At 40.7% G+C, this 16,731-nt stretch overlaps 1 protein-coding gene across 4 annotated transcripts in view; it reads left to right on the top strand.

Annotated features, from left to right (window-relative positions):
* CHD1L (chromodomain helicase DNA binding protein 1 like) overlaps positions 1-16,731 on the top strand; it is a 54,893-nt gene that overhangs the window by 30,365 nt on the left and 7,797 nt on the right. For all 4 annotated transcript variants that reach the window (XM_015149756.3, XM_077949248.1, XM_077949238.1 and 1 more), the window contains 8 exons: positions 952-1,062; positions 4,067-4,181; positions 4,804-4,957; positions 8,732-8,897; positions 13,127-13,275; positions 14,110-14,273; positions 15,090-15,295; positions 16,437-16,535. In XM_015149756.3, the coding sequence (XP_015005242.2) occupies positions 952-1,062; positions 4,067-4,181; positions 4,804-4,957; positions 8,732-8,897; positions 13,127-13,275; positions 14,110-14,273; positions 15,090-15,295; positions 16,437-16,535 (1,164 nt within the window). The remainder of the gene's footprint in view (positions 1-951; positions 1,063-4,066; positions 4,182-4,803; positions 4,958-8,731; positions 8,898-13,126; positions 13,276-14,109; positions 14,274-15,089; positions 15,296-16,436; positions 16,536-16,731) is intronic.

Raw genomic sequence — 16,731 nt, 5'->3', positions numbered from 1 at the left:
GTCACGTGGTTTAAAATTATGGACTGTAGAGCAAATGTTGTGGAAATGTTGTGTTTTTGAAAATGTATGATAAAGTTTCGGTGACTAGAGCTTTTAGTGTCTTGTAACATTCACCTCAACAGTTGGGCACTTATTCATGATCAGTGAAAAGGCGAATATTGAAATTATAGAGATACCAGATAAGCCAGGGGAAAAGTAAGAGCAACTTTTTCTATATAGACAATAAAGAATGTTGGTTATTACCTGGGAAGTCTGTGTAATATGTAATAAGATTTGTGTGAGATGATGAGAAAAGCCTCTAATATGAGTTGATCTTGAGCCCAGTGTTGAATAAGTATCAGCTCCAGACCTTACAATTTAGAAAAGTAGTTCAGACCGGGTGTCTTGAGTTCCGCAGTATACCCGGTCCAGCGGACACTTGCAGAAATGATGCTGGCACATGCCACTGGCTATTGAGGGGCCCCCAGATGCACAGACAGCCTGAGCTTGTAGCTCCCCTTCCACACATGGATGCACAGAGACAGGTGGTGAACTCTTAAAGCGTCTTTGAAAGGCAGATTGCTGGGCCATTAGAAGGGCTCACTCACCTGCCTCCAAGCACTTGTCTTCTGTTTGCATAAGAATTACGTCTCAGCAAAATTGTAACTACCATAAGGATAGATGCTCAGGGTTGCTTGAGAATAGTCAAAACTGAGTATTAATTCCGTAAATGCCAACGACTTCAACTGCATGTACTTAAAAAATCCAGAGGAGTATGTTATGGTGAGTTCTTTTGTAAAATGATAATTGTCCCTGTTAGTTTAAGTTTTTCCCATGGGATTTGCTTAAAGTAGGGTCGTGCCTGTATATGCAAAGGGACAAAATTGGCCTTTGGTTTTGGGCTTAATTTTTTATTCCCCAAAGACTACTTGAAAAGGGTTAAGATTTCTGTTTTTCTTTCTCTCTGTAAAGGCTACAGCTATGAGCGTGTGGACGGTTCTGTGAGAGGAGAAGAGAGACACTTGGCCATTAAGAACTTTGGACAGCAGCCCATTTTCGTTTTTCTCCTGAGTACTAGGGCAGGTAGGCTGCAAAGGCATTGATGGAAACAGACAAATGAGGGATAATAGAGTACTATTATATCCCAACTGTTAGTATACTTTTTTCCTTAATTCTGTGAAAGGTGAGGTTATTATTGAATGTAAAACAAGGTACTGGACTTCAAGCATGGTGCTCTTTTCTATCCAGCCTGTCCAAACTGTCATCTCATCAAAGAAGCAAGGCTGAAACCTGGGGTATTGGAAAGTAATTTTAATCTGCTTTGACCATTGACCTGGGAATGTCCTGAAAGGTTTCTGTAATTTTGTGGAATGTTTCATTTACATTCAGTGGAAGTAGCTCTTCTTCCCAGCCGTGAATTTGTCTGCTAGTTGTCCTTCCTCTGGACTATTCCTCTGGAATAGTGTTGAAAAGCTTAACAAAAATCTAGTTGTTTAAAAATGTGATTATGTTGAAACTACCAACTTTTTAGAATTATTTATGACATTGTCCATATGTGACTTAAATCATGAATATTATGACATATGTAGTGCTTTACTAGTTACAGAGTGCTTTCATAATATGTTACATAATTTGAAATCAGTTCTTGGAGATGAAATGATTCTGTAAGTCATTGTGGTGTCTGAGAAAAAAAAAAGAGGCCGGCACGGTGGCCCACGCCTGTAATCCCAGCACTTTGGGAGGCCAAGGTGGGTGGATCACTGGAAGTCGGGAGTTTGAGACCAGCCTGGCCAACATGGTGAAACCCCGTCTCTACTAAAAAAAATACAAAACTTAGCTGGATGTGGTGGTGTGTGCCTGTAATCCTAACCACTAGGGAGGCTGAGGCAAGAGAATCACTGGAATTCAGGAGGCGGAGGTTGCAGCGAGCTAAGATTGCACCACTGCACTCCAGCGTGGGTGACAGAATGAGACTCTATCTTAAAAATAAAATAAGAAATTATTCTCATGTCCTGGAGCAAGCTGACCTTAGTTTTGAACTCATAGGATCCCAGTTTCATTATCTTAGTTTTGTAGACATAAATCTGGATGGAGTACATGCAGGAACATGAAAGGGGTATGTGTCTACTATTAAAGACAGATTGATACTTTTCTAAAAAGAGAGTTCAGTCTTATTTAGAAAGCTTTATAAATGCCTAGTACTATAAGGGTATGTGAAAGAAGTGTTAGATACAATTTTTGATTATAAGGAGATTATTTCACCTGTGTTTATCTCACTAATAAAATTAATAACATATTCATTTGGCCTCAGTCTTCCAAGGTCATAGACTGCACGCAGAATCTCAGCCATTTTCTCATGTGATCAGTTGCCTCGGGGTTAGTCTCAGGAGAAACTGAAAGAATCAGGCAGTGCATCATCACTGTCAGGAAGACAGTTTTATTTATGCTTTAATGATGTCATCATCAGAGAGCAGCATTATGTCTGAAATGTCTAAAATTAGGAAAAAAGACATCTCTGCTTTTCAGTTAATCTCCTCGGAGGACTCAGAGTACATCTTCTGGGGGCTGAAGCTGTCCTGGATATTAGCCTTTTCCAAACACTGACTGTTGTGTTTGCTATCACAGTTTTGCTGTAGTTTTGCGGTATTTTCATGTATTTAACAGGTTTCCTTCCAACTTTGAAGTATTTCTGCGATTGAATCATATTGCCACCAGATGGCAGTGATAGCTCATGAATATGCTCCTATTCATGGATGTGGGTGTAGCTTATTTATAAAAATCTCACCCCTCAGTGAAGAAGAGCTGCACTTAGACAACATGAATTCAAGAAGATAATGGAACACAGTTTAAAATGAAATAAGCGCTTGAAAAGTATTACAGTATAGTGGATAAAAGCATGGGCTCTGGACCCAGACTGCAAGGGAATGAATCCTGGCTCTTTCACCTTCTAGCCTTGCAACTTCAGAGAAGTCCCTTACCCTCCCTTTCAACATCTATAAAGTGGGGATAATCGTAGCAACTACTCAGCTTCCCGACAGAGTTGTTGTGAGGGTTAAAGGAGTTAATATAGAGAGAGTGCTTAGAATAATGCCTGGCAAGTAGTAAGCACAGCATAAGTGACATTATCATTATTATTAGGTATAATTTAGCATCTCTCAGTAATCGGTCATGATTACCTCCTTGTTCCAACTTCAACTTGATACGAAGACTTCAATTAGAATATTCCTCCCTGATTTGTCTGGAGATCCAGCTTATGGTCAGTAGTCCTTCTCAAAAGTTAGTCCTTAATTCAGGTTCATGGAACAAGCCCTTTCAGACTTGCTTGTTTCAGCAACAAGCTCTAACGACCCTGGCAAGAGGGAGTCTGTTTTGTACTTGTTTTCACATTAATCAAAGAGAAGGCTGCAATGTACCTTCATGGTCCTCTTAATGAATTCCTGTAACTCAGTTTACCTCCTCAGCTCTCTTCCTGCAGCACTGAAGACAGACCAGCGAGTTGTTCCGTGGAGGGTTCTTGTCTTGCCGCTGGTTTTGTTACTTTCTCTTTGATTCATGTGGAAACAAGTACAAAAAAGACTCTCTGCTCAGGAGGAGAATATCATCCCCTCTTCTCATTAACTTTTTATCAGAGATCTTTCTTCCTAGTTGTAACTTGCAAGAGACATTTGGCGCTCTTCTCTTGACAGTGCACACTGCAGACCTCTCATATTTAGATCTGTTTTCTGAAAGAGCACGCGTCCTTTTCCTCAGACTACTCTAATCAAAACCCAATCAAGGTTTTTAAGCAGAAGAGAAAAAGTGGCTCCATGGCACTGACTTAAGTATCCACTTTTGCCACTTGCCCCTGCTCTGCTCATTCTGTTTCATTCAGTCATAAAAATTTTCCCTTCAGGCAGTAAGAGGTCAGGTAGCACTTCTCACTGCTAGAACAAGGCTCTGGAGTTGGGGGTGTGGGTCCATTTGAAGGACGAAGCCAAGTGTTTTGACTGATTTCAGTTTATCAGTCTGACCCACTCTAGCCTTGTGCTTATTTTCTAGCTCCTCTTCTGTGTGCTGCTGACTATGTTCCTTTTTGCATTGTTTGCAGGTGGAGTTGGCATGAACTTAACAGCGGCAGATACTGTGATTTTTGTTGACAGTGACTTTAATCCTCAGAATGACTTGCAAGCAGCTGCCAGGGCTCATCGAATTGGCCAAAACAAGTAAGTGATTTTTTTCTGCTTCCTTGGCTTGCCCAGCAGCAGTTCCGGGTTGTGAGAAAGGTGAAGAATATAGTCCTGGCGACAGTCCCACACTGGAAGCCGAGAGACCACCAGGTTTTAGCCCGTCTGTGCTACTGACTCCTAGGGTAGTATTGGGTGGGTCACATTATCAGTCCAGACTGACTTTATTGGAAAGAGCAAAATCAAACCGTGAAAGGATTAGAAGGAAACTTTAGAAGTCATTTAACTCATCCTTCTTGAGTCAGGTCTAACTCAGTTAAAAAATGGGGTTATGGGGCTATGGAGCGAAGCTAAAAAATAAAAAATAAATGTTGCCCTTTGAGGATAATTTGATCTTCCAGAGATTTTGCTTGGCCACAGATAAGGAATCTCAGTCATGGTTACCCCATCATTCTTTCCTTGACTCTCTTGAAATGGTTCAGAGAGAATTTTGGGCAAGTTCCTCTAACAAGTGCTCAGGTCCAGATGAACCAGTCTCCCTTTCATTGTACCCTGAATATGGTATTTGGTTTTGTTTGCTTTTAGATGTATTTACCTTGCATACTTTTGCCCAGCTTTGCAGACCTTTATAGCACAATACCCTCGTTTGACTTATGTCCAGGTCTGTTAAAGTTATTCGACTGATTGGCCGAGACACTGTGGAAGAAATAGTGTCTAGGAAAGCAGCCTCCAAACTGCAGCTCACCAACATGATCATAGAAGGAGGCCATTTTACTCTGGGAGCCCAGAAACCGTCTGCCGATGCTGACCTCCAGGTATGATATGATATATTGTTCTTCACTTTGGAATATGCCAGTACCCTTTGTAGAGAAGCATGTGAATGAAAAGAACCAGCACTCACCAGCCACTCTCCCCCAGCTACACATTTGTTCTTGGCCTCCCTCACACCTGCCACAGTGCTGGTTGTGTGCAGGGTCTGTAGGAACTAAGAATTCAGATCCAAGCCTCATCACTTCTTGGCTGTTTGGGTTTGAGCAGCTTTCTTAACCTCTTAGATCTACTCTTTTTGCATTTCTAAAAATAAAGACACCACGGGTTACATCAGAGGGCTATTAAGAGAATTAGTTAAAATAAAGAACTCAGCGTAGTCAATAACAATTAATTCTGTACTTCCTTCTTAATCCCAGACCCTTTGATCAGTGACTTACATTACTTCATACTCACAAGAGGGCGAATGAGATCAGGAATTCAAAATTGTGCCATAGAAAAAAATGGGTGAAAGAACTAGAGGTAATTTGCTTAAAGAAGGGAATACTGGATGGGAGACAGACACTGGATTGGAAAATTTTAGAGCTCTCTTTTGGAAGAGGACTTAGAGTTATTCTGTAGCAGCCCTTGGGTTAAAATTAGAACTCATAATATTTCCTGGATCCTTTTTTTTTGCCCTAAGGATGAGGGGCTGGATGCAAAGAGACCAATTCCCAGGATACTAGAAAGATGCAGGTATGAAGGGAGTAATAAATGTCTGTCAAGGGCAGCATCAGTGGGAGAGTCTGGTGTGAGAAACATTGCAAAAGAAGGAAGGACAGGAGCTGGCTACTGTTTAGAGGTGGGTCTCAACAGTAGGGAGATAGAAAACTCAAAGATGTCTGTGAGGTTTTAAGCCCCTATGATGAGGAGAGTAGAAAGGAAAATAGGAGGTAGGGCAGAGTTTTAGGAAGATAAAGATAATTTAGGCTTTAGTCAGAGTGTGCAGTAACAATACAATATAAACATAAACCATTGTTAGAGGCAGACTCAGACAAAAGGAAAGAATTTTATTTGCAAAAGTTTGCAAGATAGAGTAGGCTTGGAAAGGACTAGTCTATCAAAAAATAGAAGTGTTTAAGAGAGAAAAAATTACACAATATTAGAAGCAGTTACTAAGTTTGTAATTAGTCTGAACATGGGTTTTAAAACAGCAGTTTTCTCACATGGTTACCATATCTGCAAAGGCCAATGCATATCTCTACATATCAGTGTTGCAAAAGTCAGGGATCCTGTTGTTTTTGTTGGGGAGTCAGCAATTACAGGAAAGGCTCAAGGTTTTATTAATTTTGGGACTAGAACTAGAAAGAGTAACCCTGGGTTTTATTTATTTGTTTGTTCTTTATCTTAGGGGGTAAGTGTGGCTTTTTTCTTTTTCTGACTTTCCTTTTGTTGCTGACTCTATGTCACATGCATGCTTAATTAACCATAATGGTGATAGGGCAGGCTGTATGTTTTGTTTTCACATTGTCTAAGAGACAATTGCAAATGTGAGATGAAAGCTTGAGAGAGAGGTAGAGGTACGCTGTAGATACCCTTAAATGCAGTTTTCCACAGAACAGTTCTTCATAGAACCTTGAGAGAGAAGGGCACTGCTGGGCATGGTGAAGGGATAACTGACAGAGCCTCAGAAGGCCCACATTCTCTTGTTAGAGGAGGAAGGATGTCTTAGGTTGTTTGCACTCTCCCAGTGGAGGGAGCTCCAGAGGTCCAGTGCGGGGTATCTTGTGATGTGGACACATCACTGTGAAAGGTGTAGACATACTTCCACCCCATGGGGCCACATACTAGTGGGAACATGGACTGTTGGCTGAGAGGGACTCTATTGGACTTACTGCCCAGCTCATGGGTATTGGAAAGTTACTTTCTGACTCTAATGTCTGATTTATCTCTTCCCCAAGCAGATGCTATGAGTTATTTGTGGTTGCCAAAAGCAAAGGTGATAACCCGATGCCCTTGTCTAGAAGGAAAGCAGGGGATTTTTTTTTTTTTTTTTTTTTTGCAGTGGAGTCTTGCTCTGTCTCCAGGCTGGAGTGCAGTGGCACGATCTCAGCTCACTGCAACCTCCGCCTCCCAGGTTCAAGCAGTTCTGCCTCAGCCTCCTGAGTAGCTGGGACTACAGGCATGCACCACCACACCTAGCTAATTTTTGCATTTTTAGTAGAGACGGGGTTTCACCATGTTGGCCAGAATGGTCTTGATCTCCTGACCTTGTGATCCGTCCGCCTTGGCCTCCCAAAGTGCTGGGATTACAGGCATGAGCCACTGCGCCTGGTGGATTTTTTTTTTTTTAAAAATACCAGAAAACCAAAAGTAAAAGATGTGGTTCTGATTTGGTAAATCTAAGCAGCAGGTATGGAGTTCTGAAGGCCTGAAAGAAGGAAACAGGTTTTTTATCCTGCAGGGAGGACACAGTAGAAACAGGCAGGCAGATGCAGGTATAGTGAACACTTACTGGATGCTGTGTGCTGAGTGTTGTCTGAAGTGCTCTTTTCCAGTTGTTTCAGTAAATAATAATAGCAGGATGAGATAGACACTATCTTTATCCCCATCTTAAGTAATTTGCCCAAGGTTATTCAGATTTAGGATTCCTATCCAAGCACTCTGTAACCTCCCAGCACATGACCTTAATTACTGTAATATAGAGCTTCTCATAAAAACACATGTAATTTCCTTAATGACTAAGACACATTGCAAGTGAGCAATAACAAGGGAGAGCCAGGAGGTGAGCATAAGTACAAGGGGGTTGAAGTAAGAGTCCCAGTATGGACTAATTCTTATCATAAATAGTTGATTTCCTACTATTCTTGGTACCAGCTGCCAAAGCCAGTCATCCTGGTTATGTATATGGAGGGTAAATATAAATATATCTAGGTACATTCATACTTAAGTGAGCTGTGTATTGTTTTTTCAAGCAATTACAGAATACCTTAAGATTTCCAAGTTACTCACAAAATAGACAATCTAGAGATAATTACCCCAGTCTAAAAGGGCAAGATGAGAACAAGGGCCCAAGGTTGGAATCCACCTTGGGTCAGGATCTCAGCGTTAGTACTTAGGGAGGTGCAAAGTTGGAAGTAGCAAGTGAAAGCCAGGAAAAATGATCTATGCTTTCTGTGTGGTTCCTACAGCCATAGGCAATAGGCTGACAGTACTCCAGAGAGGGACGAGAGAAGAGAAACAGGATAGTGCAATGCCAGAGGAACATCCAGAAAAATTCAAACAGAGAAAAGGCCTTCGGGTCTGGTGGTTAGAAGTTGTTACTGGTCTTTGCCAAGGTGTTTTCCATAGACCACTGCGTTAGGAAAACGAATTGCCAAAGAAAAGGAGTCAGTTCATGGTAGAGGTAAAGTTCCCAGTGTAACCTTCCCTTTCTAAGGAGTCTGGCAGTGGAGAGGTCGGAAAGTAGCTAACAGGGTCTCTGACCTCAGGTGGCTGCTGGGAATGCTTATGAAAAACAGTCAGGGAGAGGTGCTGTAGAAAATGCAGGAAATTACTGTTATTCTTCAAAAAAATTGGAGGCTTATATATATTTTTTTGTTTTTATGCAGAATTGTCAAAGTCAGTACCTCCGATAATCATTTATCACCTCTCTGCTTACCCATCCTCCCAACTATGAAATGTCCCTGGCTGTTACCATCTATGATGGGGACAGCAGAAAGGCTGCCTGTTCATTAGAGAAGGACTGTGCCTGGTGTCGTTAATCCACTTAGCCAATCACTGATATCCTAATGTTTCTTTTCATGAGAACTTACTGGACTTTTTTGTTTCCTCTATTCAAGTTGAGTGAGATACTCAAATTTGGTTTGGATAAACTGCTTGCCTCTGAGGGGAATACCATGGATGAAATAGACCTGGAGTCCATCCTGGGAGAAACAAAAGATGGCCAGTGGGTCTCTGATGCCTTGCCTGCAGCAGAAGGAGGGATAAGAGAGCAAGAGGAAGGAAGTAAGTCGGAGATTAGAGCAGAGCAAATGGCACAACCACCCCAAGCTAGAGCTCATGTCCCCATGGAAAGTTTTGGATGCTGCTCTCTGAGACATCTTTTTTCTACCCTACCCTATTGTCATCTTGGGCACACTGTTTAAGACTTGCTTGATACAAGAACTGTATCCAGACTAACTGTAAATATGTGTGGCTCTGCCCTTGTAGCTGAACTGTGAACCAAAATCATAGTATTAATGTTTGTGATAGTATCAATCTTAAGGCTTTGAATTTGTCACTTTCCTCCCTTGGTTGCAAGCATCTTCTTTGTTTATTAGTGAAGCCTCTACCATCCTTGGTATGATGCTTTGCACATAGTCATTCCTCTTCTAAACAAGAGAATTACTTGTTTGTTACATTGCAGCTAACATTGAGCATTTACTTTGTGTTCATCAACAGTGTGGACTTTGTCACGTGCTTTCTCCATTTAATTTCCACAATACGCCATGAGATGTAGGAGATGGTTGCCTTTCTCTTAAATTTTCTTTTCTCGATTTCTCAGCATTTGTCATTTTCTTCTTTTCTATTCTGAGTATTTAAATTTCTGACTTGAAGTAATTTTTCACATGGTAACTTTGTAAAGGCATTCCCTGGCATCTTGTAGTTATTTTGAAATGACTTATTTTTCTGGACCAGCTGCAGCAGAGATTCAATATGGACTGGGGTGAGAGGTTTGGGAGTCTTACTAGGCTTCTTAATTCACCGGTGCTTTCTTTCAATAATAGAGAGTAGTGCTGTTTCTTTACTAGATGGTAGCTCCTTTTCATGTTGGGTAGCAGTAGTGGCATGATTTCTGGTTTTGCAGTTCTCTTTTGTTTCTATAGGACTGTGAATTTCCATCACTTGCTTTCTCTTTCTTTTTGCCACAAACTTGTCAAAGGATGTCTCCCCACTTCTAAGTTGTCTCTCTCTTCCTGCCAGAAGCAATGCCTCCCCAAATTCCTGGCTGCATGTGTTTTTATACCTTCCCTTCCCTTCAGTTCCTTAGTAGCCACTTCTCTGATCCACCAGGTCTCAGACCTATCCTCATTATCTTGCCACTTGGATTGTGACCCTCTTTTGCGGGTAAATTTTATCTCTGACCTTTCCGGAACCCCCCTGCCCTCTCCTCTGCATAGTCTCTGCCTGACTGTCTACTTTAGTGTGGGCTTTGGAGCTGGCTCAGCTGGTTTTGGGGGTTCATTTCTCTTACTTCCATAAGTTGAAGTGTGTAGTATTTTCTGACTCCTAGTGTAGTAGGCATGGATTGGGGCGGCTTTGTTCTCCTTGTTGATCTGTATAGTTTTTGTAGGATAGGTGGAAAAGTTGGAATTTGGGCAGCTGGCATTGTTTTACAGGAAACTGCTTTTTGACTTTTTTTATGTTTTACTTTAAAATTCTTTATAAAAATATCTTGTTCGTATTCTTCAAGAACTCTTTCTTGTTCTCTGCTTATTGTTTTAATTGTACTCTGTTCTCATTTCAAAGACATACTGTCTTCTCTGGGGACATTTATTATGGCTTTTTAATATGTATTCCAGGGAGGATATTTATTATATCTTTTTAAAAAGTATTTCTCTTCCCACTGCATTGACTTTTACTTCTCCTTCTTTTTTTTTAAAAAAAACCACATATATATATATTTGCTTATTTATCTATTCATTGAAATTTGCAGATAAAATTGTGTTTATCATGTACAACATGATTTCTTGAAGCACACGTACATTGTGGAATAGTTAAATCTAGTTAATGAACATACATCACTTCATATGGTTATATATTTGTGGTGAGAACACTTAACATCCACCCTCCTAGTATTTCTCAGGAATACAGTATGTCATCATTAGCTATAGTCACCATGGTACCTCTTTTTCTAAAAAAGAAAACTTGTTTGGGGGTCTCTTGTTCTCATTGATAGTTTCCCCAACTGTCTGGTATTCCCTGGCTGTCTGATCACATGTGCTGATGAAGTGCCACAAAGCTGATGGCAGCTCTGGCATGGGCAGGGGCATGGGCCTTGGGGCTTATTCCTGGTTGGCGAGTCAGCTTTTACGTGGAGGGCACCTTCCCTGATCCATATTTGACATCTTTTCACTGGGCAGCCCATTTTCTCCTGAGACTAATCCTCTAGTATTTTCCCTGGGAGAGGTGAGAATGGAGTTCATCTGGTTGCTCAAACTGAAAAGGCAGGGTGAGTCAAGGGCTCATAGCACTCCTGCTCCTTGGGGTGTACATCTTCTCTCAGCTCCCCCCTTTGCAGTACTCTGTACTTATAAGTCCTAAGCTCTTCGGAGATTGAGAGGGTCTCTAGACTCCTAATGAGCCCTTGGCTAGGCACCTGTGTTTTGTTTCCATGGCTCTTCTTAATCTGTCATTATCCCTCCAGCTACTTTGCATTTTCCAAAAGGTTATTGAACTTTTTCATCCACCATTGCCTCATATATCTTTTTTAAAATTCCTTTAACTGTCACTTGGTGGTTTCAAGTGAGAGAAGAAATAGATGCATGTGATCATATTTTTAAGTTATAATTGATTATATTAAATAGCAACACTTACACTCAGTTCTGTACTGATCCAGATAATTTCAGCTTATTTTCCTAACGTTTACTAGAACAAAATAAAGTCACACTCTTTTCCAGAAAGATAATTATATTTCTCAGTCAATCCAACTGCCTAAAATAATTTTACTTTTTTTAGACAGTCCAACTGCCAGGAAAAATCCCCAGTTGTATTAAACTTTGGATTTTTCTCTTTGATGAATGGGTATGGGTCTGCTCTGTGGTAAATGATTATCCTGGTAGGACAGAGATGCGTGTCTAGGCTTGTGATGGCAGAGTGAAGATAGGGAGCATGATTACTAAGAATGTAAGTGGATAGGAAAGACTGGTAATTAACGTGGCCCCAGTCAGAATTAAATAAAAAACAGGGTTGCTTTATCTTGAATGCCAGGGTTTTTTTTTTTTTTAAAAGCATGTTTGGAAGTTGAGACTCACATGCAGTATGAAGCTACATATGTTGATCATATTTGACACTTCTCAGCTCTATTTTTTTCTGCTTGTTGATAGAGTGCCTCATTGAAAGCCCCCTGCTGATTTAATTAGCAAATGCCAATTAGAATTACAGCTGGTTAGATCTGGGTACAAGTGTGAAGCAATTGATCTCTTGAGAATGAAAATGTTTTGCTTTCATACTCTCTAGGGAAAACATACTTATAGCGGATTTCACAAATGTTGTGAAAATACATTATTTGGTAACATGTGCTACTAAAGATGCTTCCCTATTGAATCATTATCTTACCTATCTGTGGTTGCTAGTCTTGGCTGATCCTAACTTTTCTTAATCACTTGATTAATGATGTTGGCAGATCACTCCACCTCATTGAGCCTTTGTGTTCTCATCTGTAAAATGGTCCTATTAATGCCTGCTTTACTCTTTTACACAGTTGGAACAATCAGACACGATAATAGTTGTGAAAGTGATCTGACAGCATGAAGTACTATTCAAGATGACACTATTGTCTTCACTGCTATTGTTATTACCACAATTATTATTTGCTAGCCTGTTATCTCTCCACCCTTCTACAGACACAATTATATACTGAAAAGAGCACACTGGCCTTAGAATCAGAAGATCCCGCCTTTTCTAGTGAGAATTGCAGAGTCCCTTAATTTCTGCCTGAGCAGAAAGTTTTCCCTTTCAAAAGTAGGATTAGTTATAGCAGGATTGTGGTGAGGATCAGGATGAAGATGCTTGCCAAGATGTGTAAAGAATATTGTAAATCCAAGGGATTATTCTTGTGATTCTTCATTCTCTCATAGATTTGCCAAGTTGAATATTAAAAGTGTGTTTGGAATAAAAAAGTATAGATTTTATTAGATGATCTTAATGTCAGTGAGATTTGTGCTGAGGAATAGTTGGGAATGAATGAACGAGCAATGAACGGAGGAATCCAGCAGAGATTCACAAACCATCTAGGGATGAACGAAAGGGCTTTAAGCCATGCTTTCCCCTTGGAAAAATAAACACATGGGATCCCCATGTAGAACCCACATTCTTCAGTGTCAGTGGGATGGGAAATGAAATAACCTTCATCCAGACTTAGCCCATTTAGAATATAGGCTGTTCTCTTGTCCACTCTAGTTATTGTTTTGAATAGCATTAATCTATTTTTCCTTGGTATCTAACATTTCTCTCTTTGTGTTTTATGTTGTTAGAAAATCATATGTACTTATTTGAAGGTAAAGATTATTCTAAAGAGCCCAGTAAGGAAGACAGAAAATCATTTGAACAACTGGTAAACCTTCAGAAAACCCTTTTGGAGAAAACTAGTCAAGAGGGCCGATCACTCCGAAATAAAGGCAGTGTAAGAACTGTTAATTTATTTAAAAGTTGTTCTTCCAAACTCTCATTCTAAAAAAACAAAACAAACCAAAAAATGATGCTGGCGTTATTTTGTTCTCTTAGGATGATTTGTCAAGAAATAAGTATGTGTTTGTTGAAATGTTAATATAATAACTATACCCCAGTATAAAAACTATGTAAGAAAGTCAGCATAAAAAACATTACGAAGGAGAGAATATATTGTACGATTTAATGCAGGGGAAAGCGGCATTGTCCATCTAAGTCACCCCTAAAGGCATCCCTATATTATACCAAAATACCATATCCTGCTGTTGGTAATGATGACCCTATGGCAATAAGAGGATGGCAATCATAAATGATACATGTAGTGTTCACAGTGTTTGGCAGTTCATATGTGTTCATTAAATGCTAGCTATCACTAAGATAATCATGATGTTGAAATATAGTCTTAAAAAAGCTATATAATACATTGCAGAAAGATTTCCATTAAAAATGGGTGAAGTGGCATCCTGCAGGGTATGCTTTTAGTCAAGGAAAAAAGTTACTTTTCTGAAGTACCTTATTCCTAATGAAATGAATCAAAATGACTGTTTCAACCATGCCAATGCTGTGGCTGAGTTTACAGCATGGTATCCTGACCACTGTGCCTGAGAAGTGTGTAGTATGAACAGTGCCTCCAAGTGCTTTGGCTCCAGTTCCCACCATGCAGGGTGGGTGGAGATGCAGTGTTCTGTGGAATATTAAGCATGTTGCTAATGTACAGTGTGCATTAGAGATAATGAAACTTAGGGAGGAATCTTCTTGACCCTGGTGATGGATCTTGTTCCTCCTCTAGGTTCTCATCCCAGGCCTTGTGGAGGGATCCACCAAAAGGAAGCAGGTCCTGAGTCCAGAAGAGCTGGAGGACAGACAGAAGAAAAGACAAGAAGCTGCTGCCAAGAGAAGGAGACTGGTAGAGGAGAAGAAGAGGCAAAAGGAAGAGGCTGAACATAAGAAAAAGTATGTCTGCATTAACCAAGCTGGGGACCACAGTTGAAGGAGTCACTATTGTATAGTGAGACCATAGCTGAACATCACTTTAAAAATACAGAAAATTTCTTTTAAGCTGGTTCCTATTGGTAACAGAATACTTTTTAAAAACATTTCCTCTATGTAAGTGAAAAGTCTCAGTGTGTAAGGCAGGGAAGATGATTCCATTGAAACCAGAAATTTTTTTTTTTGAGATGGGTTCTTGCTCTGTCACCCAGCCTGGAGTACGGTGGTATGGTCACAGCTCACTGCAGCCTCAATCTCCCATGCTCAGTGATCTCCCCACTATAACCTCCCTAGTAGCTGGGAACACAGGTGTGTGCCACCATGCCTGGCTAATTTTTTTTTTATTATTTGTAGAGACAGAGTTTCACTGTGTTGCCCAGGCTGGTCTCAAGATCCTGGGCCCAAGCTATCTTTCTGCCTTGGCCTCCAAAGTGCTGGGATTACAGGCATGAGCTACCTCTGCCTGGCCAAAACCAGAAAATTTTAAGATTTTATTGTAGCTGTCTGACAACGAGTAGTTTACTTGAACAATCTCTTTTAGTCATGTTCTTAAAAACAGGAACATTCAGTGAGTGCTCATTATTGAACTGTAGTCAGGAAGCAGTTAGCCTAATCAGTAAGACTTGTTTATTTACAAATAAGTAGAAAACTTCAATCCGAGTGAGTTTCTAATTGCATTTCTACTTGGCAGATATTGTTTGTGAACAGCAGTATAAAATGTGCTCCAAGGGAAATTGTGATTGTCTGGGTTAATTTCCTTTTCTTTCTGGCCTACTAAAGGATGGCCTGGTGGGAATCCAACCATTATCAGTCCTTCTGCCTGCCCTCTGAGGAGAGCGAGCCAGAGGACCTTGAGAATGGGGAAGATGAGAGCTCTGCTGAGCTGGATTACCAAGACCCAGATGCTACCTCCCTCAAGTACGTTAGTGGTGATGTGACCCACCCTCAGGCTGGGGCCGAGGATGCTCTCATCGTGCACTGCGTAGGTACGAGAAGTGGTATGGGCTGAGGATGGGGCCTCAATCCTTATGGTGCCAAGAGCTGGGGAGGATGGGGCAGAACCCTGACCCAGGGGTGGTGGTCCCAGTGTAGTATTGCGCGGTCAAAAGAGTGTGAATTTTAAAGTCAGGAGACATTCCAGAATCATTTCACTCTTGGCGCTCTCGTTTACCTGGTTTAGTTACCCAGTCTCTCAACTTCCACTTCCTTATCCATAGAATGGGACCATATCTGCCTTATCCTCTGCACACGGTTTTTAAGAGGCTGAAGTGAAGCAGCATTGACAAGACAAACAAATCCTTTGAGAAAAAGCAAACCTTCAAGCTCGTTCCCTTGCTTGACCTTTGTACTTTTTACTTCATCTGCCTAAAACCGTTTCTTCCCAAATAACCACATCAAATGTTGTTCAAATGTCTGTTTCTCAGAGCGGTCTTCTGTGATTACCTCATATAAAACAGGCCCCATCCTCCCTCTGTTATTCTCTGTCCCTTCTCCCATATTTTCCTTTATCACACCTGTCCCACCTGACATATTACCTACATATTTGTTTATTTGACTGTTGCATTGCATTAAAAATACACTTCATGGAAGCAGGGGTTTTTTCTTGTTTGCTGCTGTGACTCTGGTGCCTAGAACAATGCCTTACATGTAATACATGCTACCCAACATTTGTAGTGTGAATGAATGCCTATAAATGCTAAGATACTAAGCAGCTTTGTTAGTACCAGCTTGAATAAGTCATTTAACCTTTCCTGTGTGCTGTTTTATAACCTTGCCTGTGTGCTGTTGCATAACCATTGCTTCTACTCTCTCTGTAATGTTCCGTCTACTCTGTGTCCTTCCGCAGTCATCTCCCAGGAATCACAGATGCACCACAGAGATTTTGCTCATTGAGAACACTAATTTTTGAGATGCTTTCCTATTATGATGGCCCCAGCTATATCTTCCAGAAAACACAAACATATTTGGAAAGTCCAACCTGTGATATTCCTAGGAGAGATAAGATATTTTGTTTCTTCCCTTTGAAAAATCATTCTTCCACAAGTCCCTTTTGTGTGCCTTTGTTTTTCTAAATTGGGGACTGGACTTTACCTCCCATAGATGAAAATCTTCTCTTTCTTCAATCAGATGACTCTGGCCACTGGGGCAGAGGTGGTTTATTTACAGCTCTGGAAAAACGATCTGCTGAGCCAAGAAAAATATATGAGCTGGCGGGGAAAATGAAAGGTAAGAAGCAAAGCAGAGGGAAAGGTTACGGGTGGAATAAGAGAGGAGAGGACACCTAAGACTGTATCGTGAGGGTTACATAGCACTGGATAAGGAATCAGAATAACTGATTGGGAACTGAATTCTGTCATAAATTAGCTACTTGTTCTGTGACTTCAAGACTTTCCCTTACCTTTTCTGTACCTGTTTCCTCATC

The sequence above is a fragment of the Macaca mulatta genome, chromosome 1 (genome assembly GCF_049350105.2).
Source record: "Macaca mulatta isolate MMU2019108-1 chromosome 1, T2T-MMU8v2.0, whole genome shotgun sequence".
Classification (NCBI taxonomy): Eukaryota; Metazoa; Chordata; class Mammalia; order Primates; family Cercopithecidae; genus Macaca; species Macaca mulatta.
This window is presented reverse-complemented; position numbering and strand designations above follow the sequence as displayed.